At 33.9% G+C, this 26,969-nt stretch overlaps 1 protein-coding gene across 1 annotated transcript in view; it reads left to right on the forward strand.

The window, feature by feature from the left end:
* Positions 1–26,969, forward strand: part of CNTN5 (contactin 5) — a 1,406,915-nt gene that overhangs the window by 1,011,404 nt on the left and 368,542 nt on the right. Inside the window, exon 8 of the mRNA XM_049713144.1 lies at positions 13,537–13,740. Within this exon, the coding sequence (XP_049569101.1) occupies positions 13,537–13,740 (204 nt within the window). The remainder of the gene's footprint in view (positions 1–13,536; positions 13,741–26,969) is intronic.

Here is a 26,969-nt window from a genome sequence, read left to right on the forward strand (position 1 = left end):
GCTTTAAAATTTTGGCAATTCTATCTGAGGACTTCATTAGAGAGTTAATAAAATCAGTGCTGTGTTGCTGTCATTCTATAGCAAAGACCCATCACTGGAAAGCCTGTGCTTTTTCCCTAGATAGATTAAAACATTCATTCTGGTAACATTTCTTTGTCATTAAAGTAAAAGCTCAGGCTGAGTTAAAAGTAATAATGCAAAAACTGTACAAAGTGGCAAAAATCGCAAAATGTTGGTCTGATAGCAAAAGAACTAATTTTAAAAAAAAGGATGACATGGTTTTTATTAACAAGTCTTCACCACAAATTTTGAATCAGTAGCCTCAAATGAAATAAACAACACAAAAGAAATATAACAGAGTTGTGCTTACAGGTTCTCCTAATTCATCATTTAAAATTTTAGTTTCATTTTCTCTTCCACTTCTAACATTTGTGAAAACAACTAATAATCATATTGTTACTTCTATAAATTTTATTTACTTTGTATCAACCTAATTGCTCCTATAAAATCTAGCCAACACAGCATTGTAAAGCAACTATACTTTAATATAAATAAATAAATACATAATAAAATAAAGGAAAAAAAATCCAGCCAAATGGTTAGAATGTTGGTATTTATTCAAGTCTCATGTCCTTATCATAACATGTCTACATGTATAATAAAATACATACATTCCCAGGGGTTCTTAAAAAATTTCCTCATAAATCGTTTTAATATTTTGCTTATTATCTTATAAAAGGGAAAATTGTACCCAATAGCTTAATTTCCAAGAGATTTATGTTATGACACTTAGTAGAAAGCATTTTCACTATTGTATTCATTCTCTATTCATTCAGTCATTACTTATTGTGTACCTCACACTTTTTACAATACTGAGGAGTATGGTGGTGAACAAAATAGGTAAGGTTCCCACTGTAAGAAAACTCATAGTTTGGTGCAGAAGACAACCAATAAGAAATATATATATATGAGGATGGAGAGAGAGAGAGGATTGTTAGGGCTCATTTAGGTGAGTTGGTTAGCGAGGACTGCCCAGAGGAAGCTATTTGAGCAGAGACCTGAAAGAAGTTTAGTAGTGAGCCACACAAGCATCTGGAGGAAGAATGTTTCAGGCTAAGGTAAAAATTAATGTGCATGTCTTTGGTTAAAAATTAACAGCAAGAAGGCCAGTGTGGCTTGGGTCAAGTGAAGAAAGGAAAGACAGTGTTAAGGCTAAAGCGATATCCAGGGGCAAAATCATGTAGGGCCTTATAGGATTTATTAAAAAACTCTATTATCAAGGGTTAAATAAATAATATAAGAAAGCATCTTATTTTACTAATGATGAAATGACATAACACTACATTCATCATCAGAAAAGGATTTATAAACTACTCACTGGACACTATAGTGAGTTGGACACTATTTTAGACAACTGGAAAATGACATGCAAGAATACTCTGGTGCCACTCAAGATATCCCCAAGTATCTTTAGTGGCAACATGACATTCTTTTAAAGTCTCTAAATATAAATTAATTTAAATAATTTTATTTTTAATTTAATTTTTTAAATTAATTTAATTGATGCCACATTTGTTCAGTAAGCATATGACACAGCCCCTGCTCTATGATGAATATATAATCCACATAGAACAGAGAACAATGAGAGAGCATAGTCAGTACCAATACAAGAGGAGTTTCTTTTGTGGATGATGTGTGGGGAGGTGGGAGACCATATAATATATTTAATATATAAACTGGAGCATTTTTTAAAGTTAAAGGGGAGACTATTAATAATCCTGCTGGGAAAAAAATAGTGTAATTTGTCACAGTTTCAAGCAAATCGGGACACAAGTTAATGATATGTCCATAGAATTTCAGAAAAGAAGAGTTAAAAGTGACTCCTGACACCTTCTTCAAGAAAATAGCACCTGCACTTGACTTGTATGTAGGCATGTGACTGGGCAGAAGGAAGGTGGGAATGCATTCTAGTCCAGGGAAACGACATTATGAGGCATACTGATATGAGAATCATTTTATCTAAGATGAAGCATTAATGATTATAAAGAGTGGGAGATAATATTCGATGGTTTAAGAAAGAGATGTGTTGAGGTGTAAAAGCAGAGCAGACTATAATATATTTTAAGTTCCATGAAAAAGAGTCTCATACAAGAGAATCACTTAAGGTCTATTGGTAAGCATGTGGCATGCATAGAGTAAAAATACTCCTAAACTCCAATTTGATGTCAGATGAGAATATTATGGAGCCACATATATTATAAAATGTACAGATATTTTAATTCTGCATAATCTATATATTGTTGTATGATAAATTGGAACAAGAATAGCATATGGGTATGTTACTGACATGTAAAGTCAAGCCACTCTTTTATGCATGTGTGTAAAGAGACACATTATGAGGATTTTAGTGACTGCTAGATTGATTTGACAAAGATGGTAAACATAGAAAAATTTATATACATGTGTGTATATATATGTGTGTGTGTATATATATATATATATATACATATGTTAGTATTTTAGATGATAATGACAATTTGTGAACACTCAGTATAGTCCTGAAATTATGTTAACATTTTTGTAAATGTTTCCCCCAAATCCTAAGAGCTTGGTGTTATTTTGATTATTTTACAGATGAATAAACAGAACTGAAGAAGTCAGGTAATTAGCTGAAGACTGCATAGCTGCTAGATGCAAAAGTTCAAACGCAGTTTTGCATTGGTATGAATTCCATGATTTTGTTCATGGTGCCACCTTACCTTACACCTATGCATGCACTCACTGAGTTCAACCCCATGTGGCTCAGTTCTTGCACAGAGGTCCCAACTGGAATAGGAAGCTGGGTACTTAGTACACATCTCATGTCACTCTACTATATTTGGATTCATGCTAGTATCACTGGTGTCTTAAGCACTTCCTTCAACTAAGAATAAGTACTTAATATTTATTTTTTTAAAAAATCAAATTTCCTGCTCTACCCAGTCTCTGATGTGGTATATCCTGATATTTCCTGATTTTCATTTAAGCAATTTGTGTGCATCCAGTTTCTTTAGGTGATCCCTATAAATCAGAATCTCTCATTTTCACCTTTAACAATCAGCTCCTTAATCAGTGGTTTCTGAGTAAATTTATCTATCTAACAACTGGTTTACATTCTTGAGATTTACAGTAATCCCTACAAACATACAGTTTTCCTATTTCTAAAACTATAATATTGATTAATCCTCCCGGGTTCCAAGAAAATTATTATAGTGTTTTTATTTTAGCTATTATAGTTCCTAGTAGTCTTGTGATTTTAGAAAATATCTTGAATCAATCATCAGAAACCTTAATTGACCAACAAACTAGGAATAGAGGCTTATCGGGAAAGATACATCACAGAGCCCACACTTGTGGAGAATACTCAGAATACATCTAAGTACTTGATACTCAATAAAGAAGTCTGAATAAGTTTGGTTTTTAAGAAGTAAAATCCTCTGTATCCAGAAATTATAAAAAGTGTTAAAGATTCAGGCAATATAGGAACTGACCAAAGAATAGTCAGTTTAGGAAACTGAAGTCTGGAAAACTTCTGGGCAAATTAAAAAAAAGAACAAGGCAAACATGAAAAAATAATTGACTCAGGGAGAACCAACATATTTTTTTCCACTGAAATCTTTTATTTTCATAGTTGATACGTACTACATATCTCTGAACACCTAACATTCATATTTAACATGAATATTAGGCTCAAAATAATGGCCACTCTTAATTACTGTAAATATATCAATTTTAAAGGCATAGTTCTTCTTTCTTAATGTGTACTTTCATTGTTCAAAAACCTCTATTAATCATTACTGGACTTTATCATAATTTCCAGTTCATTAAGTTTATTTTGATAATAATTATAAGATAGGAAAGATATAAACATATTTATAAAAATCAAAAACAATCTGATTTTTGCAGAAAAATCTCTTGTAGAATTAGAAAAAGAATAAATTCTAAATAGTTTTTTTATACCATTTGTATTATTAGTATAGCTCATACCAACTTTTCTATTTTTTTCAAAGAAATCAACTAAAAAAGTTCTAGCCAGAGTTCTATGCTATGTGAATTCATATGAGTAGGAATTTGAAGATTTATTACAGTGATTACATATCAACAGGTATAAATATGTATTTTTTGATTAGGATTTTTTTTTTCTGAAGCAGGTGAACCATAGGGACAAACCCCCAGAGCAGAAAATATACCATTTCAGTGCCTCTTGATAAATAGATAATATCGACTATTTCTATATGATGCATAGCAATGTGACAAATAAATTACCTTCATTAAAGATTTGCATGAAGGACTAATGAGCATTAGTTAAGCAGTTAAAGCACAAAAATGTTTATGAAAAATTACATTGAATGTAAGAAGAAGTTGAGCATCAGAGAATCTCATTATAATAATTTATCTTATCTAAATATTCTCTCCTGCACCTATATGATAAATGTAACCAAAAGCAACCAAAGTTCCACATTTAACATGTGAAGCTTAGGCTAATCACAACTCTAGAGGATTTTGTCTTCTGTGAACTCATCTACCTAAAGGAGGGATAATTTATTAAACTCATATTTGTTTCCTGTTATTATTTATCCTGCAATAAATCTTCAAATTTAACTATAAAATTTGCATAGCATGAAATTAAAAGAAGTAAAGATATCTCTTAAAAAATTCACTGTCAATGAAAACTGTTGAGTGTTTTGAATATGTACTTTATGAATTTTCTTTTGCTTTCAATGCCTACAGCTAAATTAAATTTTATTTATTTTATTTTATGTACAAATGACAAATACCTTTTGGATAAAAGACATTTTACTAAATAAAACACAGAAAAATGAGTAAACATTTTTTTTACTAATCAAGATTTCCATTTTCCTCCCTTTGGAATATTGCCCAAGATTAATGCTTTCTACTCATCAAGCACTGCCATCTTGTGGACTCCTGTTAATTCCAGAAAATATTGGATTATTTATGTATGGGATTTTTTTTTTTTTGGGTTAAATATTTGGAAAACTCTAAGTCTTAATGTAAGAGGGGAGCAGGAATAAATATCCTTGTTGGCAGTTGTACAATAATATTGCTTTTATCCCTAGGAACATCTGCATGTAAGGCAAACTGTTCTTCCATTTTACAGTAGGTTTCTGTGCTAGCAGGACACATTCTTACCTTTTTACATACTTAAGGCTCTGACCACAGTTTAATTAAATTGTGACTCAGTAGTTAATAGGAATATCTAGAAACCTGCTTTTGTCTGGTGAGTGGGATTTAGACACTGCTCTGATTAGTTGCTATTTGAAGCATCAAAGTTTTAATTGGCAAAATTAGACCCCATAATATACATAACTCAATTTAATAAATACTTGAAATAACTATTAATCAGATTTTTCTTTTTTCAAATAGAGATCTGTGCTCAGCAAGGCTTCTTGGTCAAGTTTTTGATCTTTGTATCTTAGTTCCCTCATTCATAAAATGGGGTTACTTATCCTTGTAGAGATTAAATAAGTTAATATACATAGAACACACTGTCTGGAGCCCATTAAAGTGCTATAGAGGTTTACTAGATCCTATTGGTGTTACACCCAGTTCTCTCTCATCTGGTTAATGCACCCATCTGGCAGCTGCACCTTCTCCAGAGTTTTCCTTACCTAGGAAATTATGCTCCCTGCCCTAATTGCACCTCACTTCCCCACCTGGTAGACAATAACCAACTGATGCAGGGGAGGTGAGTATAAAAGACTGGTTCTCTTTACCTTCTGTTGACTTACCAAATCTACAGTGAAATTTGTATTCCAGAGCCGTAAGAAGGATTAGTCTTAAACCAATCTCTGGAAGGGACCACATCTTTGCTTAGGTTTTTTTTTTTTTTTTTTTTTTTTTCCTTACCCAATCCTGCTTCCCTTATTCCTTCTCCTGGGAACACTGTCAATAAATCACATTCAAAAGAATCCCCTTCTCAGACTCTGTTTCTAGGAAACTGACCTAAGACCATAAAATGTTCACTGTTACTGTTGTTGTTGTTATCATTAAGCTGTCTAATGTTTTGATTTAATGAGGATAAACTTTTAGATTACCTTGGTCATATCTAATTGATTAACTACACAGTCTTCCAGTAATTCTCCATGCATCTTTTCTTTCAGCTAAGCTCTTCATAATTTTGATAGGCACAGAATGCCAGGTCATATTTCTTGGCAAGATTCTAGGAAACAGATATTCTGTTGTTCATTAAGCGCTGAGATCTGTGTATTTTAACAAGGAATTGTCAGAAGTGTAACATGAATGCTTTTTAATGCAAAGTTTGAAGCCTAAGGTGAACTTGTGCCATGGACCATCACACCCTGCTGAGAAAATGCTGGTCTCTGACTTGATGAAGTTTGCAGTTCAATAAAAATAATTTTAAAACCAATTAGCAGAGCAAGAAATTTAGGTTGCATTTTGAGAAGAGTTAGCAATGACCTTTACATCTAGACACAGGGCTCCTGGGATTAAAAAAAAAGTCCTCTGTAGTGTGAAATATTCCCAAAGGAAAATAAAAATAGATACTGTCACTCAGTTGGTATAATCACTTGAACTCTAGAGCTTGGAATTCACTTACTTGGAGTCATTTGAGTTGTGGATCATGAGAGAATACCAGTTTACTACTGTTTCTATTATAAATATTATTTTCTTTATCTTTTGTTTTACTAAAGGTGTTTTGAATTATAGGCACATAAAATTTTATTTTGTCTCAGTGATGTTATAATTTTTAAGCAGAACTCTGTTGTTTCTGACTCTAGGTAATAAACATATGAAAATACATGTCTCAAAACCTTATAAAAAGAAGAATTAGTACTTTGTTTTGTTCAACCAAGATAACTGAAATTTAATGTAATAATACAGCCTGCCTTTGTATTAAGGTAATTTGATTTTTAAAACATACAAATGTCCTCTCTTGCATTCTTCACATCTTTTAAAATATCTTGATTCTCCCGGTGCTAACCAAGTGTCAGTTAGACAGCTTTACTCTTTTGTTACTCTCAGGATCCTTGCTTCTGGCTATGTTTTAGAGGTGAAATTTTTGACACATGTAGAAATTAAACCAAACTGTACAAGGTTCAAGATGAATCTGAATTGTACCAAATACTACTGCAATATATTAGGTAATTTATCTTAAGCCAATAGCTATCCTTACTGAGCAGTTTCTGCATGTTGAACACTCTCATTTAAGTGGCATATATAATCCCCAGCACAATCACATCATATAGATATTATTATTCCATTTTAAGGATATTAAAATTGAGGTTCAGCAAGATTAGAATATAATAATCAAAGCAGAATAATACAATGATAAAATATAGGCTTAGAGTGAGTCAGACAAGTTGGAATTTTTCCTCTGAAAGTTATTAGCTATAATTTTCCACTGGTTCACCTGTTTGTGCCTCAGACCTTTAATGTTGAAGATGATTGTAATAATGGTAATAACTACATCAAGTTCTGTAATACTAACCTTACATGTAATATCTCATTTAACCTACAATTTCCTCCATTAAATTGCATTTTACAGATGAGTAGACTAATTTAAATAGTTTGCCCAAAGATACCTAGGTCAGTGGATCATGCAGCCATCTCTGTAACTCTGGTCTTTGTGATTCTGAAGTCCATGGTCTTATTCACTCACAATGTTGCCTTCTAATCTCTGTGTATGTGTGTGGCTGGGAGAAGTGGGAAAATGTGCAAAGTGTGTGACTCATAGTAAGCTCTCAAGTTAGTTCCTTTCCCAGCCCCACCTTACATCTCCATAATATCTTAAACAGTGCTTTGAATATAAAATGTATCACTACCTACTTGTTGATACTCCCAGTTGTCTTGATCTTAGTCCCCATCCTAAAGCCAGCAGCCAAAATAATCTTTATATATGATCTGTTTAGTAACCTGAGCTGCCAAATCAGCTTCCTCAACAGTGTCAGTGACATGTTCAAGCAGAGGCTAAATGACTGACCACCATGGAAGCTGTTAACCTGAGAGGGAGTTTGGATCACATTTAATTTAATGCTCCCCTCAATCTCTGTCCAATTTACCTAGTAGAATAAATCACAAAAATACTTCATAGTAACTTTGTAAGCAAGACTTTCTCTCTTGTCCATTGACAGTACATTCCAGATTCTTAAAACTGCCTGCATTACTTCTCAATGCCTGTTTTTAGATCAACTACAAACATAATCTTAGATTCATATTCTAAAGGCCAAAATAAGTTCATGTAGAGCTGAGAAAATTTTCAATGAGAACATTAAAGTGAAAAATATCTACTCATTCTTAAATTTAGAAAGATTTATAAAAATACATATATAGATATTTTATTCTATTTATTTTTTCATCAAATATGTATTAAGCAACCACACACCAGGCATCCAGCTGGGATCTAAGGATATGGTGGTGAAGACAGTAGATTTAGTCTCTACCCTGCCAAGAGTACTTAATGTGGCTAATAGTGACATTTTCTATCACAATGCAGATATAAATCAGCAATGTAAAAAAAAATTGCCTTCTAATTTCAGGTGTATCCCCTTATGCTCAGTAGTAATGGATAATTAATAGTACAATTCTCTAAAATTTCCTTCATGATGTCCTTAATTCCAAAACTCAAAATGGTAGCTAGCCATCAGCTAAAAGTTTTATATAAACAAAATAATCATAGTACCAATTTTTAAAGCAGTACTGTTTCGGCCAGTAACTTACTAATTTCCACTATTTAATTATCTTCATATCAATTAATTCATCAAAACAGGAGGCAAAGGAGTCATAACGGTTAATGGAATTGTAAAAACAAAAATGATTACAAAGCAATTAGTAAATATTAAAATGCTTATGACATACACTCTATAAAGCAGCATCCAGTAAAAATTAACAAAAAAAATATCAAACTACATACAAAACTTAAATTATTTAAAAAACAAACTAAAAAGTTACACTTGTATAATAAATCATAATTATAGCTATTTGACAGATATAACATTAAATCTCACATTACAGGAATAACCAAAAATGGAAAAGACCAGGGATTTTGGTAAGTACAGCCCATTAGGTGAAAATTTTACTATAAACCATGAAATTGAGCATATGTTAAAAATAGGGAAGGTTCTGATTTTTAGGTTTTCCTTTTTATAGCTGACAAGGGTAAAGAAACTAGGTTCCCTGGGAGAGTTGCATTATTAATTGGGTGGTGAACAAATCAATTGCTACATCCATCGTGTTCTCTCCAAATCTTTTGATCCAAAGCTTCTTCTGTAACAGAAGCAGAATAATGTGTGTTCCTAATAACACACATTATTAGGAAGAAAAACGTTTATTTTCTAACTTGTAGTTATACTAAAGAATGTTGAAATGAATTGCATATGATTACTCATTGAAATTGTTTACAAAGACTTCAGAGACTGCAGTATCCAGTTTCATTCCCCTTTCTCACCCTTTTTCTTTTTTTAAATTAATGGCACTACAGTTATAAGAAATGAACATCATTGCCCATACAGTTAATACTGTTTTTATACCCTATAGATGTAGAAATATGTAATTTAAGTAATCATCTTATGTGTCAAGGGAGCAAAGGCAGGGTAATCTGCTTTGTGACACCGAATCAATTACAGCAATTGTGATGAAAGTCTGCACTGCATAAAGCCATGAAACCTAGACATTCAATTAGTACAATAGACAGAGCCAACCCAGACACTTTCCCAAAATTTAGAAATAATAAATAAATTAAGTTCAGTATACAGCCAAGCTCACAGGAAAGAAAAAATATCCCAGGTATCAGAAACAAAAAAGAACTAAAATCCAGGACTAAAATCCTAACTGAAATCTAGGAATACTGTTAATCCCGAGGAAATCTTGGAAGCAAGGTAGATTTGTTTACATGTCATGGTAACAGACCCTAGAGTCTAGGAGCTTAAGGATGACTATTTATGCTGGTATAAAGGACAAGTCTTTGGGTCTGCTTGAGAGGGGAAGTTAGAATAGCATGTCTGCAACAGCCAGGACCTTAATGGGCTATTCTTTCAGCGAACTTGAATGGCTCTCACTGACTCAGGGAGAAAGATAAAATAATCTCCCATAAGAAACCAAAACCTTGGGGACTTTCCTGGTGATTCAGTGGTTAAGACTCCCGTGCTTCCAATGCAGGGAAAGCAGGTTTGGTCCCTGGTCGGGGAACTAGGATCCCCCATGCCATGCATGCAGCTAAAAAACTTAAAAAAAAAAAAAAAAAAAAAAAGAAACCAAAACCTCAAGTCAATACAGCACATGCGTTTGTAGGCCAAATGTATGTTACAACACAATATAAAAATGTACTAGAGAAATTTAACATAGAAACTTTGGGGAGTACTCACTGAAGAACCGTATCAAGAACTTCTAAAACATTTTTAATTGTCTTAGCTAAACATACTATTAAAAAAGAACCTTAGAAGAATGGGAAAATCACAGTTGACCAAACAGTCTCAGTATGCTTCTGATAATGAATAATAATATTAAGATTTTAGTACTTAATATATCAGCTTACCTTAAAATATTTTTAGGCCAAGCACAATTGGTATGAAACAAAGTGTTATATGAGACTAAAGACTAGACTCCAAAGCCAATTGTGTTTTACTACTTTCCTGAATCATTTTATAATCCTCACACTCTGACATACTAAAAATATAATGAATGCTTGTTTTTTATGAGAGTAAAATTTGAAAAGAATTTTAAATAAATGATGATAGAGAGTGAAAAACCATATAGGAGAAAGTAAACAGTGATTTTAAAAGGGATTTAGCCCTGTTCAATAGATGCATTTTTGGCAGAGGTAGAAAATCCAATTCAAGTTCAGACTGTCAGCTTTTCTATTTTGTACTATTTCTACTTTTTCATTCTTCTTAGAATTATGAAATGCTTTGCTATGTAAACTTATTTTAAAAGCTAAATAAGCATTTTTGAACCCCCAAATACATACTTACCTGTAAAATTTGAGAAGATGCCAATTTTGTGTAAATACTTTCTTCTTATTCTAAAATATTTTACAAAACATTGACTCAACAAACACTATCAGTATAACAAAACTGGTATTTCAATTAATGATAGTCTTTAATGTGATTGTTTGTTGCTTTCTTTTACTCCAAATTTCTAATAATACAAAACAAAAATTGAGGTAACTCCAGTAAAACCTAACCTAAAGTAAATTGCAAAAATATAAAAATGCCTGAGTGATGTTTGAGCAACAAATGAAACTCTCATTATAACAATTAGAATAACTCATATACTTAAGGGAAGAAAAGAAGGAAGGGAGGGAGGGAGGAGGAGAGAGAGAGAAAGAAAGAGAGACAGGAAGAAAAGAAAGGCATAAAACAAGGCTTCCCAAGCCTCACTGTAGAATAGAATCACATTTGAGCTTTATAAAAATTCAGGTAATAAGTGTTACTAAACAAATGACTCTGTGGAAAGGGGACCTTAGAATCTGCTCTTTTAGCCATAACGTAGGTAATTCTAATGCCTATTGAGATTTTAATGCTATTGGCCTACACATAATTCCTTCGATTTCTCATATTCTATTAACTCAATTGCAAGCTGGTTTTGATTTTCACTCATCTACTGAATCTGCTATTCAGTGATTACCACATGTCAATCCTAAGTACCATTTTCCTTTATTATATTTATAAACATTCCCATTAAGTCCTTTTTGCCTTATTTGGCATTATTTAACCCTCTTGAAATTGTTAAGGCATTGGTCTCTGTGACACTGCATTTTCTTTATTCCCCTTGAATATTTCCAATGGTTCCTTCTCTCTTATCTTTTGAACATTTTCCTTCCTTTATTTAGATGTTTGTGCTTTCCAGAAAACTATCTTCTCACTGTATCTATTCTCATCTACTTACATGATTCAGTTACACCAACATACCAACAACTCTCAACCACAGATTTCCTCTCATGGACTTCAAACACATATTTACCAACTGCTGGAACTACTTATGTAGATTTGCCTCAAACTCAAAATGTCCTGAAAGTGAACCAATGATCTTTCTTCTTAAACCAGTGTGACTTCATTTATTTTCATCCTGAACTTCATGTGTCATCCTCCTCCCAGTCATTCAAGGGAGATAATGAAAGTGTTCCTGGACTATTTGTCTCTTCATTTGTCTTACTCCCTGTATATTTCTTGGGCCAATATCCTTCTTCTCATTGCTATGATTAGGTTCTGATTCAGATTTCTCCAGCTCTTACCTTCAGTATGCAATATCGTCCTATTTTTCCCTCTTTCAACTTGCGCTTACTTAAATCCAACCTTTGCAGAATCACCAGAATACCCTACTAATGTACATCTTTATGTCAACCCTTTGCTAGAAAACATCCAGGATAGAGCACAAGCTCCTTAATACAACATACAGACCATGTTAATTTGTGTTTACTAATTTGGGTTAATTTCCACTTTCTCTAACCTCTTCTCCTACTACTCCCTTTCTTGGATTTTTCACTCTAATAACACAAAACTGTGGTGGCCCAAAACCTTACTCCTTGACTCATTTTTTTTTTCCTTTTCACATTTCATAATCAATCCATCAGCAATTCTGATCAACTCCACTATCACATTTTTACTAGAACCAGTCACCTCTCATCACTTCACCACTACTGTCACTGCCACTACCATTATAGTGCAAATCATTTATATATTTCATGGCTATTTTGAAAATAGCCGCTTAGACGAGGGGACATTATTCTTCCTGCTTCCCCTTCCCCTGGTCCCTGCTTTGTCCTCACGCTGTCTCATCTGTAACCAGTAGTCAGAGAGAGTTTTTACAATATAAATTCATGCATCTTTCTCACCCCTGCCACTCTCTAGCTGTCTTACATGCTTTAGTTTTCTTCATAGCACTTATTACCACTTGACAAATACTTGTTTGTGTATTCTTGTACTTTACACTATAATGGAAGCTCTATGAGAACACAGACTTTTTTTTCCACTTAGAGCATTCCTGGCCCATCAAGACCCACAACTAGTATTTGTTGAACAAATGAATAAATGAATGTAGCTCAGGCATCTCTTAACTTAAGAAGTTTTTGCTGATCAACATGATGGCTTAAGTGCCCCTCTCCATTGTCTTCTTTACAGTAGAGTATACATCTCCATTTCTTTATTCCACGTTGTTTCATAGGTTTGGGTAAATCTTTCCCATCAGACCAATCTTTGAGAATGCAAAATTGTCTCTCTCATCCTTTTAATTTCAGTGCTATCATAGTTCCAGGCATCTAAAATACATTAAACACACATTAGAACTGAATGAATAAGTACATGGATGAATAGATAAAGGCTGAGCATCCTTAAAAAATATTTCAGATCTTCATGTAGTCATTAAGAGCAACAGTTCATTGAACATAAAATACAAAATGATATAGACATCTGGATCAAATACGGATGATCTTGCAACCTATCTAATACTTAGTAAAAGCTTTGTTGTTTGAGTTTTTTAGTAAAATAATCTGTCTTTCAACAATTGAATTTTGTGTATTTTCAGAGATCGTCTATAGCTGGGTATTTAACGAGTTCCCTTCCTTTGTGGCGGAAGACAGCCGGCGGTTCATTTCCCAGGAGACAGGCAACCTTTATATTTCTAAAGTCCAAACATCAGATGTTGGCAGCTATATTTGTCTGGTGAAAAACACAGTGACGAACGCTCGAGTACTTAGTCCTCCAACACCACTCACTCTCCGTAATGATGGTAAGTTCCATGGACTGGATTGAAATGGTCAGCCAACTCAAATGTGAAAAATTGAGTATAATCTGGAAAAATACTGAATCACTATGCTGTGCATCTGAAACTCATACTATATTGTAAATCAACTGTACTTCAATACAAAAAGACCTAAAAAAAAGATGTATTAGTGTTCTTCTAAGCACTTAAACCTAGCACAAATAAAATAAAAAGGCATTTGGCATATTTAGAAACTCTACACTTTTAGTCTAAGATCATGCATACCTTAGAATAAAATTTTTCACATAGGAAAATGATGATCTATAGCTAAGAAATATTAACCTTAACACTACCCTAATGCCAAAAAGGGAGAGGGATTCCAAAAAGATGAACTGTAATAAAGACTCCACAGTTCTTTTTTTGCTCTTTAGGGCCTCTATATAGCATATGTGTATGAATTGCAAGTATTTTACAGGTTCATTTTTCATCACTTTTTAATTTTAGATACCTTCAAATTGAATATTCAGCTTTTAATACTTCATGGCATAGTTATAATTGTTATTATTACTTTTCCAATAATAGGAGCAGTTGGAACTTTAACTTTTAAGTGCAATTCAGGTAGAAATGATGATTCTATAAGTACAGGTATTGCCATCTATCCAAAGTATCTTCAAATTTAAAAACTCGATTTGTAGTTATAGACATTTACAGTTAAGCATTGCATTAAAGAAGTCAAGTACTATATTAGAGTTGATATATGATATATGGCTTGCTCTGTCATGCAATAAAAAAGCTATGAAGGTATTATTGAGAAGTGAGCTCGAGAATCCTGATGGATTGTGAAGCTTAAAAAATAATCTATTTCAACACTAGTCTTTTATATGCTTAGTTTTAGAATATATACTGCAGTAATGTATAGCCAGAGTTTATATATATATATATATATATATATATAACATTAGTAATAATCCTATAATCCTATCAGGTAGAGAGTACAAATGCAATATCTATTTCAGAGATGAGGAAGCCAATTTGAAAGAGATGAAGGGACCTCCAAATGTCACACTGCTAGGTAATGGCATGGAGGAATAGATGGGAAACAGGGATGAAAAATGGGAAACCAATTTAGAGGCTACTGAAACTAACCAGTCAAGAGGTGAGGAGGTGAGGAGAGACAGAATGAAAGCAGTGGTAATAGCACTGAAGGGTCGAAAACATGCCTGGGATATTAAGAAGGTAGAATTATCAGAATGTGATGATTAAACATGAGGCTCTGGAGTAGGAGAAAGCTTTCACATAGTTCAACGAATGGATGATGATTCTTTTCATGAAAAGAGATAAGACAGATGAAAAAATAGATTGAGAAATTGATGAATGTGACAAATTCAGTTTTGGCTATGTTGAGATAAGATATCCATGGGAAATCTATGTGGAAATATGCAGTAGGGTACTGATACATATTCCTAATATGCACAAGAGAGGACTGGGCTAGAGAAAGAGATTTAAGTGTTATCATTGTGTATTCCATCAATACAGTTAAAGCTATGATTGTGTGTATATTATGCCAACTTCAAGATTATATAAGAATGTCTATAGGGTGAAAAGAATAAAGGAAAATAGATATGCATTTAGAAAACTTACCTAGTTAATAGTTTAGAATTGAGGTGATTTTCTATAAGCCATTTTCATAAAGTTTCTGAGTATTTTCTCATTAATTATGCAATAATTTGAAGCATCTTTGTTGGAAAATTGTAACATTTTGCTGACTAGTTCCATTTACACCATCCATTTATGTAATAATACCATACATTCAGTTAGTGCCTGAGGTTGAGTAGGCTATTCTGCCTTCTTTTCATGCACCAAAACTAAACATTACATTGAGCTTCACAAGGGAGAGCAACACATGTAAAGTAAGAATACAAAAATTGACACCACCTTCACCAGTGATTTAAAAGCTCAGGACCCATGTTCAACAGTCTCTTGCACTTCTTTGATTTCATGGCCCAAATGTATCACTTAACTTTACCTTATACCTTCCATAGTCAAACATTTCAAGAATAATTAGAGTAATTTGTTTGCTGCTATTTAAACTCCTTTGCCCTTCTGATTCTATTGCTCTTCCTGGGCAAAACCCCACTCCCAATGAACTCACTATACCCTTAATTTGTGACTGCCTTGGAATCTGAAAGCTGCTAGAGAGTTACACCTGCCAGGGATTCATGATCAACAACTTCAATACTGCCACTCAATCCTAGTAAGTTTCTGTGGATGGTTAATTTGTAACTGTCCCAAAGATTTTTGGAATCTTCTCTGCATTTCTCAAACTGGACAGCCTCCCTCCTTCCCCACTGCTTTACAAAACCTATTTAAGTATCAAATTTACTTTCCTACTAATGGAATTTCAAATCTAACTATTGATACATCTTCATCCATACTGTTCTTCCCTTATGTAATTTCAGTAGAGATACTCTACTGTCCCTCCTACTATTAAAACCAATCCCTCCATCCTTGACTGCTGATTTTCATTCCCACTGGCCTTTTCAGAACATCACACTGTTAGCCATTGTTTCTTATGTAACCAATACTGTGTCACTAAACTAATAAATATTTTTAGTCATGTTAATTGAATTTACTGAAGCAGTTGAAACCGTTGACTTATTTTTATTTTACAAACATCTATATTTCCAAAAAATCATTATTTGTGCAGTACTATATGAAAGGTTCAATAAAGCAATGCACACAAGTAAAATAAAACTGTTATTTTAAAGTTAACATTTAAGTTAAAAAGAAACAGGTGGAAAACACCTGCTAAATTTCAATTACATCATTCAATGACAGTCTTATTTAAGATTTTGTGAGAGAAGTTAGAAAATTCATATTTCTTCTTTCTGTAAATTATATGAGATTATTTTTTCTTGGTGATTGTCTACTAATTTTTACTTTTTATCATAGTAATACACACTTATCAAAGGAATATAGTGGTTTATAAATGCTGATAAGAAGGGGAAAGAAAAAGCAAACCCACACACCTCCCTTCCATCCAATCCTACTCCCTAAAGCTAACTTTTTAATTTCTCCTATTTTTCTTCATGAGTTTCTCATATAATGCTAGGAAATATCTGTGCTTCTTGTTTAATCAAGTTTAGACAATAACTCATATGATGTACATCTGCTTCTTCTATCCTCCCCTCTTTTATAGTTAAACAATATTTTTCTGTTGTTTCCTTTTTAACCTTGACAATGTGCTTAAATCTCTATTATCCTTTTAACTCTTGAAAATAATTCTTGACTTTCTATTATATAAAGTGATAGTTTTAGTCCTACTTTTTCCTTTACCTTTCCTATACTACTTTTATGTCCTTTTGTCTTCCACATTTACTCTGACATTCTCTCCTGCAAATGCAACCAAGTGTTCTAAACTTTCCCATAGACTAACTGTAAAAGCTTAAAACAAATAGATGTTAACAAGTTATTACTATATAATTATCTTTCAATACATATTGTTACAGATTTTTAAGCTATTTGTAGATATGTGTGCTCTACTAGACATGCTTTTCATAAGTGAAACTTTGAATATAACAAGAAAATAATATTGTGATACAGTTTGGATGTAATTTCTCTTAAAATTTTGCTCTATAAATACAATTCATCGTTTCAATAATAGTGTTGAAATATGAACATGAGTCATCGCAATGCAAATGATAAATTAAACCATTATTGTGGTTAAGAAAGCCCACAAAATGCATATGAAAGAGAAGTAAGCTTAGGAACAAGCCTTGAGTAGTCCAAATCGCTTTGGAAAGGTTAAAAATGAAAACCCTACAAAGGATAATGAGAAGGAAAAGTCAGAGAGATAATAGGAAAAACAATAGTGTAGTATCAAGGAAGCCAAGAAAAATGAGTGTTTCAACAAGGAGAAGTGGGCATGCAGCTCAAGATGGTGGACTGGGTGCCTGTATTTGTCTCCTGTCTCCCTTCTGAGACCCTGTAAGAAGAAATTCATGTCATCAATGAGTAGAGGAAGCATTTCATTAACAAATGAGACACTTTGATATATTTCTGGAAGAATAAGGAAGGACGTGAGTTTAAGGATTAAACAGGCAGAGTAACTAAAACCTAGAATAAAGTTTAAGGGATCTAAGGAAAGGGCTAAAAACCATGTGCCCAGTGGAAGCCTGAAAAAGCTCTGAAGTCACAGTTAGCTAAGGGTGAGCATAAGAAATGGGGCCAAAGGGGGACTGAAAATATATATGCTGAACATCTGTTTCAGTGAAATATTGGAATCCGTTCTCTTCCCTGTCCTTACGTGCAAAAACACCAAAGGCTCTTAACAACTCTTTTAACAATATGAGTGAACTTTCCCTGGAAAGCTAAAGTTCTTAATGTGAATAGTGGCACAGAATGCAAAACCTTCTCATTCTGGCACATGAGTGTCCGCAGCCTGACAGCCAGTTCCTTGCCCTCACATCAAAGCAGAGCTGACTGTCGACCCACCTCTCCCAGCCACCCGCACCCTCACCTCAAAAGGAAACCAATTCTACAGAACGGGGAAACACACAGCAATGTCCAAGCTTCTCAGACTTAAAGTTTATATGCAATGCTAAATTAGCAGTTTCTATTAAAAATTACTGAGCTTACTGAATGGTTATAGAATTCATATCAGGATAATATGCAAAAAGCAGAAAAATTTAAATTATTCTAGGAAGGCATCAATTAGACTAGAATTGTTCTTAATTCAAAAAACGTCTATATTACTATTTGATCTCTCTTCAAAAAAAAAAAAAAATTGAAGACTATGTTTATAGGAAGGACATATTCTTGAATGCTTTCCCAAGTAGGTGGCTTATGTTAAACACTTAGTCTGAAAATAAAAATAGAATATGACTGTGGATGATTCCAGTGTTTGCATCACAGTCAGCTACAATTCCTGCTGGGTTTTACAAACCTCTCATTGCAGAGACAGGCATTATAATGGTTATTCCTTCAAACTTGACAAACACCTCTGCAGGGGTTTGAATATAAAAGTTATATTTAATCTGCTGTGACCATAGAGTTAGCTATAAAACTCATTTCAGAATATTGTGTTTTTACACTTCTTTGAAAAAAAGTAGGCCTTTCTAAAAATAACAGAGGTTATATACATAGGCAAATTATTTCCCTTCAAGGACAAATAAAATTTTACTATATAAACTATTGGAAAAATGTCTTGGCTTGGATCCTCTTAAAGCAAAGCTTGAAACTAAATTCGCTTGTAGGTAGTTTATTTGAAATTTATCACAGAGAGCAGGAGTGTGGAATGGGGTGGGTTTGAGGAATGAACTAGTGAAAAGGGAGGTTGCATTATGGAGATGACCACTTCTACAGGCAGCTGGAGCTTGGTCGCACAGGACCAGAGCCTCATGAAATAAGGCTCAGAATAATCTCCTTGGCAGACATATCAATGGTCTTCCATCCCTGAAGGTGACTCCACAGACAGTTAACTCCCGTGCATTTACAGGATGCCCTCAAGTTGCAGCTGAGTGAAACTGGTTGCACCTACACAGACCTGGTTGCAGCGGTCGTTGCAGGAGTAAAAATTTTGGCCAAGATCATTCAAACACACAAAAGTTGTCCAAAATACAGAGCAGGGAGCTTTAGAAGATTGGAAGTACATGAGTGACATGATCGGCTTTTCCTCTGCTGGCACTGTGAAAAACTATCTTCACACATTTACAAATGTATATTGCATACCTTTATGTGTCAGATAATTCATTAAGTAGTGAGGATATAATGGAGGGCAAAACAAATGCAATAATTGTCCTTAGGTAGCTTACAATATAATACGAGGGAAGATATTACCCTAAAAACTGAGTGTAACCAAGCATCCTAGGATCTGTCTGCTTGTCCAGTGCCCCATGGAGCCAATCTCACAGGTCATTGCATTGTAAACAAAACAAACAAATCTAGCTCCAAAACTATTATAGGTAATACAGAATTTTACTAATGGTTTGGAGGGTAATGAACGTGGAGGCAGCATTCTGCAAAACAGCAAAATTTATTAAACACCCGCCTTTAACAACTTCTCTCTTTTGCCAAGTTTTTATTCCTACAACTCTATATCTCTCCCTCGACACACCTCTGCCTCTCCTTCAACACTACTGTATTGGTCTCCCTTCAAGGTCTCACTATCTCGGTCTGATGCATAGCAAGTTCATACTTTCATTTCTGCTCTCATTAGAATTCTCAGCCCAATTCTGAAGACTTTTTTATTTTATTTTATTTTTAGTCAATAAACATTTATAATGAATTAGTACATGTGAGACATTGTTCTAAAAACTTTACAAGTATTAAAGTGAAAAGAATGAAAACATATAGAAACAAATATGAACTAAAAACCAAAAGAAGTTTAAATTGGTCTATCAATATCATACAAGATATTAAATGCATCTCTAGGGACAGAAAAGAACATTACATTCTGATAATAGGTTCACTTTTTCAAGGCGATAGAGCAAAGCATTTTCCCACAATTCACTGTGTACAGCACCAGGCTCCCCACTCCTCTTCTGGTCCAGATGGAATCTTCTCCTGTAAAATCTCACTCCTTCCTAAGGCAGCATTTTTTCAGACCCTTCTCTAGGGCTATAGTGACTCCAAAGTGACACAGAGGGGATAATAAAAAAAAAAAAACGAAAGAAAAAGAAAAGAAAGAAAAATAAAAACAGTCCTTGGGGCCCTTTGCCACCCCTGGAGTTGGATAGGGCAGGAGCGAGAAAAAGAATTGAGGAAGTAACTTGGATAATGAATGGGAATAGATTCAGAATGTATGCAGAAAGATTGACCTTTGTTAGAGAATTCATCAGTTGTCACAGTGGGGAGAAAAGTAAAAAAGACTATAGATGCAGATAACCTAATATTTGGTGGTGGGAAGTCTGATGGCATTTATTTTAAATGAACTACAGACAAAGTCATCAGCTAAGAATGTATATGTAGGCAACAGTTTTATTTTTAAACTAAGAATTGTGTCGGGGGAATTATGCACAGAATCACATACTTACATAATTTATGAATCAACCCCATTAATTCACTACTGAATAAGACAGGTCCTAAGAGCAATGGAAGAATATAAAAAATGGTATACCCTTGAAGATGGTGGTGGGTTGAATAATGACCCCAAGTTGTCCATATCCTAATTCCAGGACATTTTGAATGTTACCTTATATAGTAGAAGGAATTTTGCAGATGAGATTAAGGATCTTAATACAAGGGCACAGAAAACTAATACAAACATCAAAGAGAAATCTGAAGCAATTCAGTTTTCTTACTTATCTTTTGGAATATTCATGGCTATTCTAGCAGTGTATTGGAACTGGCTTGTTCCTGCTTACAGGAGTTGGTTGTGCATCTCTTCACATCTTGGTAGCTTGAGATCAACCATGATGGGAGTATCTACAACATAAAAAGTAGCAAAGGCTACATATCAGAGTTCTCACTGTCCTCCAACCCCAGAGAACGGGCTGTTAAACAGCATTCAGCTGGTAATTCAGCACCCAAGATCACAGTCACTGAATCAGAAATAACAACGTTTGATGGAATAAACATCAATTAAAACATATACCTGCTTCACTCCAATCCTCTCTGTTTTCTTTGCTCCAGATAAAGTACAGACTGAATGGATCCTATGCTATTCTCTCTATTTCTCGTACCTGAATTGGTTTTGCCAAGCAAACAGTGAGATGCAGCAAAGTCATTCTTATTTCCTGATCAGTTTATCACAGGAAATATGGCAATTGGAATGGCCTTGAGTATTCTTAGATTTCCCTTTTCTCCTCTAAATTTTTTAGTGGGTATTAAATGTTATACCCTAAACCCAGGAGACTTTTTCTTCTTTTAATCTTTGTTCAGAATTTTCAATTTATGGATTGTTCCAAAGGAACTGGGAAAGCTTGTGAAAGAAAACTCCTACTAGAATATATTTATCTATGTGAAAGAAGCTGAATAGCATTAAGGTTTTTTGTCAAGTTCTGCAGGAATATAAGAAACTTACTTGGCTTTTATTAATCTTTTATTTATTTTGCTATGCGTCTCTCTGGAAATCTTGTAATCTTGATATGCTACAAATTAAATAAAAACTTCAAAAAATCATTGGAAGATTTCTGAATAAAATGAATAATTTTCTCAGATGTCCTTGACAATCAGTCATTTCACACAATTCAATTTCTCCTCAAGCAGACTTATGAAAACAATTTGAACTTCTATCTATGGAAATAAGAATTTTTATCAAGAAAAACAATGTGCATCATTTTATTAACTCCCTTAATATGTCTTAGAAACTTTGAAGAATTAGTTAATAAGTGCTTACAAATAATAAGATAAATTTCTTAAATATGAATCTAATTTAGGCTTTTTCTGGTTTCCCACATGAAAACTTGTTATTGTCATTCAGGAAATAAAATCCCAAAGGATGTAAAGTTTTGATAACTGACATTGTAATGGTGAATATATCATTCTTAACATAAGAAAGGTACCATGAACTTTGAATTACTTTTTAAGAGTGGAAAATGTATGTTCAGTAATTTAATCTGACTTCCTTTCCTATTGTCAGACTAGTCTACACACACTGTCTCCATTGCTATACTTCCTTTCTTCATCTCGTGGTCTGCAATCTGGCATTTAACCTCACCACACCACTCAAGGTGTTTTCTCAAAATTCATCAAGTATCTGTTCATCAAACTCACCAGCTTTTTCTCAGTATTCATCATTCTTGACATCTTATGAAAATCTGTTTAAACCTGAAAATATTTTATTTTATTGATTTACCTGGGTGAAGACTTCCCTGAATAGGTTCCTCTGTACCTTTCACTGTCTCTCCTCAATCTACTATACTACAAAGCTACAGTAATCAAGACAGTATGGTACTGGCACAAAAACAGAAATATAGATCAATGGAACAGGGTAGAAAGCCCAGAGGTAAACCTATGCACATATGATCAACTTATCTTTGATAAAGGAAGCAAGAGTGATGCTGGGAAAACTGGACAGCTACATCTAAAAGAATGAAATCAGAACACTTCCTGATACCATACAAAAGAATAAACTCAAAATGGATTAAAGACCTATATGTAAGGTCAGACACTATAAAACTCTTAAAGGAAAACGTAGACAGAACACTCTATAACATAAATCACAGCACATCCTAGAGAAATGGAAATAAAAACAAAAATAAACAAATGGGACCTAATGAAACTTAAAAGCTTTTGCACAGCAAAGGAAACCATAAACAAGATGAAAAGACAACCCTCAGAATGGAAGAAAATATTTACAAATGAAGCAAATGACAAAGGATTAATCTCCAAAATATACAAGAAGCTTATGCAGCTCAATATCATAAAAACAAACAACCCAATCCAAAAATGGGCAGAAAATCTAAATAGACATTTCTCCAAAGAAGATCTACAGATTGCCAACAAATACATGAAAAGATGCTCAACATCACTACTCATTAGAGAAATGCAAATCAAAACTACAATGATGTATCATCTCACACCAGTCAGAATGGCCATCATCAAAAAATCTACAAACAATAAATACTGGAGAGGGTGTGGAGAAAAGGGAACCCTCTTGCACTGTTGGTGGGAATGTAAATTGATACAGCCACTATGGAGAACAGTATGGAGGTTCCTTAAAGAACTGAAAATAGAACTACCATATGACCCAGCAATACTACTACTGGGCATATATCCTGCGAAAAGCATAATTCAAAAAGACACATGTACTCCAACGTTCATTGCAGCACTCTTTACAATAGCCAGTACATGGAAGAAACCTAAGTGTCTATCGACACTTATATCGATGAATGGATAAAGAAGATGTTGCACGTTGATACAATCGATATTACTCAGCCATAAAAAGAAACAAAACTGAGTTGTTTGTAGTGAGGTGGATGGACCTAGAGTGGGTCATACAGAGTGAAATAAGTCAGACAGAGAAAAACAAATACCATATGCCAACACATATATATGGAATCTAAAAAAAAATGGTTCTGGTGAACCTAGGGACAGGACAGGGATAAAGACACAGACGTAGAGAATGGACTTGAGGACATGGGGAGGGAGAAGGGCAAGCTGGGGCAAACTGAGGGAGTAACATTGACTTATATACACTACCAAATGTAAATTAGATAGCTAATGGGAAGCAGCCACATAGCACAGGGAGATCAGCTCGGTACTTTGCGACCACCTAGAGGGGTGGGATAAGAGGGGTGGGATAAGGAGGGTGGGAGGGAGATGCAAGAGGAAGGGGATATGGGGATATATGTATACGTATAACTGATTCACTTTGTTATACAGCAGAAACTAACACAACATTGTAAAGTAATTATACTCCAATAAATATGTTAAAGGAAAAAAAAAACACAAAAAAACTGCCCCCTATATCAATCATTCCACTTAGCTATTGGTTTGGATGTGTCCATTCACCCATTTGTCTGGTTTGTTTACACTTAACATTTTTCCCTAAAGGACTTAAGAAAGCTTATCCTTCCAAATGTAGGTATTCCTCCAGAATTCTACTCCTGTGCCCCATCTATATTTCTAAATATTTGTCTTTAGTGGACACTTCTATTTCTGTTTCCAATTTAGAATTTCCCACAAACTAACTTCTTCAGCAGATATCTGTTGTTAGTGAGATCACTTTTCTTCTAAACATCTAATACAAATATTTCTGGATCAATGAATCCTCCTAATCTTGTGACTGCATACATAACGCATAGGCTTGGCAAGCCCTATGAATTCTACACCTGCAATTTCATTCTCATTTATCCCCTTCTTTATACTTCTAATTACAACACTTTTTGCCTCTTGCTTAGATCAGTGGCTTTCAAATGACTTTTCCTACAATTCACAGAAGGTGAATAGTGTTACTATCCAAAATTCACTTTCAAGAGCTTTTCTACATTCTAGGCTATAGAGCACAAGAGAGGCTTTAGGTGCAATGCCAGTGAACTAGCTGGAACACCATTTCCTTTACCATCAATCAAGGAAGCTATCAGAAAGCAAGTTCATGAGAGTGGCATCATTACAGAGATTTAAATTAGAATGTATTTTTATTAATTTTGTTTAAAGTAAATCAGTCACAAAGTTGGGTTTGATTTACCACCTACTTTATCCCTGGACAAGAGACTTAACCTGCCTGTGCTTCAGTTTATTCATCTGAACAGAGGATAGCCTGGATACTTTTCTCATAGGGTTATTGTGAGGATTAAATGCATTAATAAATGCAAAGCGATTAGAACAATGCCTAATACATAGTAAGTTTTAGTAAAAATTAGTGATTCACACAGTATTTATGACACAAGGGCCACTGAATTTCACTAGTGTGTGGGTAGTTGCAGTAAGGAACTACTTTCCTAGATTGTTTCGATTACTGTATTGTTTGTGGTTGCTGCTGTTGTTTACTGTGTAAATTCAAACTCAATTCTAGAACTGAGGTTTTAATAGAGGTTGGGGTGAGGGGTAGTAGCACTGGGAGAAGTTTTATATTCTATCACTTGTCTTCAGTCATATCTCCAATCAAAAACTGCTCCAGAATTTTCTGACTCAATTCCTTTTCTTTTTGTTCTCTTTTTTTGAGATACGCTTTTAATTCCTAGCTCTGACTGCATATGTTTGAATGACTTGCCTAAAATCACACAACTTTTTAGTTACAATAAACAGGAATAAAATGTACCTGATAATAAGTATGGTTTAGATTTTATTCTAAAAGAATTTTCTTATGTTTGTCCATATTGAAATCCATCTGCCACTTTCATAATACCCACCCACAACTTTATGATATCGTCATGCAAATGATATTTGCCAGCTTGATATTTCAATACCCAGTAGAGCTCAGTGCCATCTAAAACTTTGGAATTTTATTATTCCAATATTAATTTACAAAATAGTCAGCAAATCCCAGCTCTAACTCAACCCCAGAGGACTATTCCATTTTGCCAACATGTTGCTTCCCATACCTAAGGTATTTCACCAGCCATGACAAAACATATTCCTTCATATTATTTCTATTCACTGTCTGTTTAATTTTAAATAATATTTATTAATAAAATTATCAAAAGCTTTTGGAAATCTATAAAATTACATCTAATAGGCCAGCATTTAATACTGTGATTCTCAAACACTTGAATGAGAATAATCTAGGGTTCTTGTAAAAAATGGAAATATTGGGCCATACTCAAGATCTATACAATCAGAATTTCTGGAGTGGTCCTAAAAACCAGCATTTTTAATGTTATACTAAATGTTGTAAGGTGTGGACTGTGCAGTGTCTTTAAGAATTAAGGCTGCATCCTTGGGAGGTCTCAGGAGAACCTGGGTCTTCAAATGTACCACCTGGACTCCATTAGTGGGGTTGTTCTATTCCTGCTATTCCTTCAGAGACAGGATTAGGTGAAAGATGTAATTTAAGATCTACATGCAAGTTGTCCTCAGCCTATAAATCCTAGGAATCTGCATTTTCATGACATATCCCAGATATTTCATATATTAAGAACAATTGAGAACTGTTGCACTAATCATTACTTGCTAAGTATAATTTTTTAATGTTACATACCTCTTCATATATTTTAAGCTCTTCTTTGTACCAGACAGGATTTCCAGACAAAAGGTGGATGAAAGACTATACAGAATTATGTTAGGAAGAATCTTGGTAAAAATTCAGGTTCCTGGGTCTTTCCCTTAGATACTCTGATTTAGTAGGCCTGCAGTGGAGATTGGAGGTATTTATTTTTGACTGCATCACTAGGAAATTTTATGTCCAGGCAGGTGAGGGAACATCTGGCATTTTCTTTTATCTCCATAAGCAGCTGTGACTTTATAGTGATTGTCAGTCACAGTATTTTTGCAGTTGGTCGATTGTTTCTGGAATAATTTGAAATGTATTTCATTCATAGTTTTAGATCACCTTTAAGGTAATTATTGAAATTTAGATTAATATGCTGTTTTTGTAGGAGTGTTCTCATAATTGAGCTGTCATAGGTGACATAAGTCTTTTCACTTTATTTAGACAATCTTCCTATTATTAATAAGATGCCTATTATCCTACAGTTACCATTTCTCCTTATCTTACTTTGCACTGCTATTCTTAATATGATCTACCTGATTTTTCTCTGAGCATCAAATAAGGTATTTAAAAATAACCTTAAGTCTCTTTATGAATCATTTTAAATGATTTCCTTCCATTTTTTTTCTCCTGAACTAATTCTCACATTTTGTCTCAGTTAATT

Source organism: Orcinus orca, chromosome 8 (genome assembly GCF_937001465.1).
Source record: "Orcinus orca chromosome 8, mOrcOrc1.1, whole genome shotgun sequence".
In the NCBI taxonomy this organism is placed as follows: Eukaryota; Metazoa; Chordata; class Mammalia; order Artiodactyla; family Delphinidae; genus Orcinus; species Orcinus orca.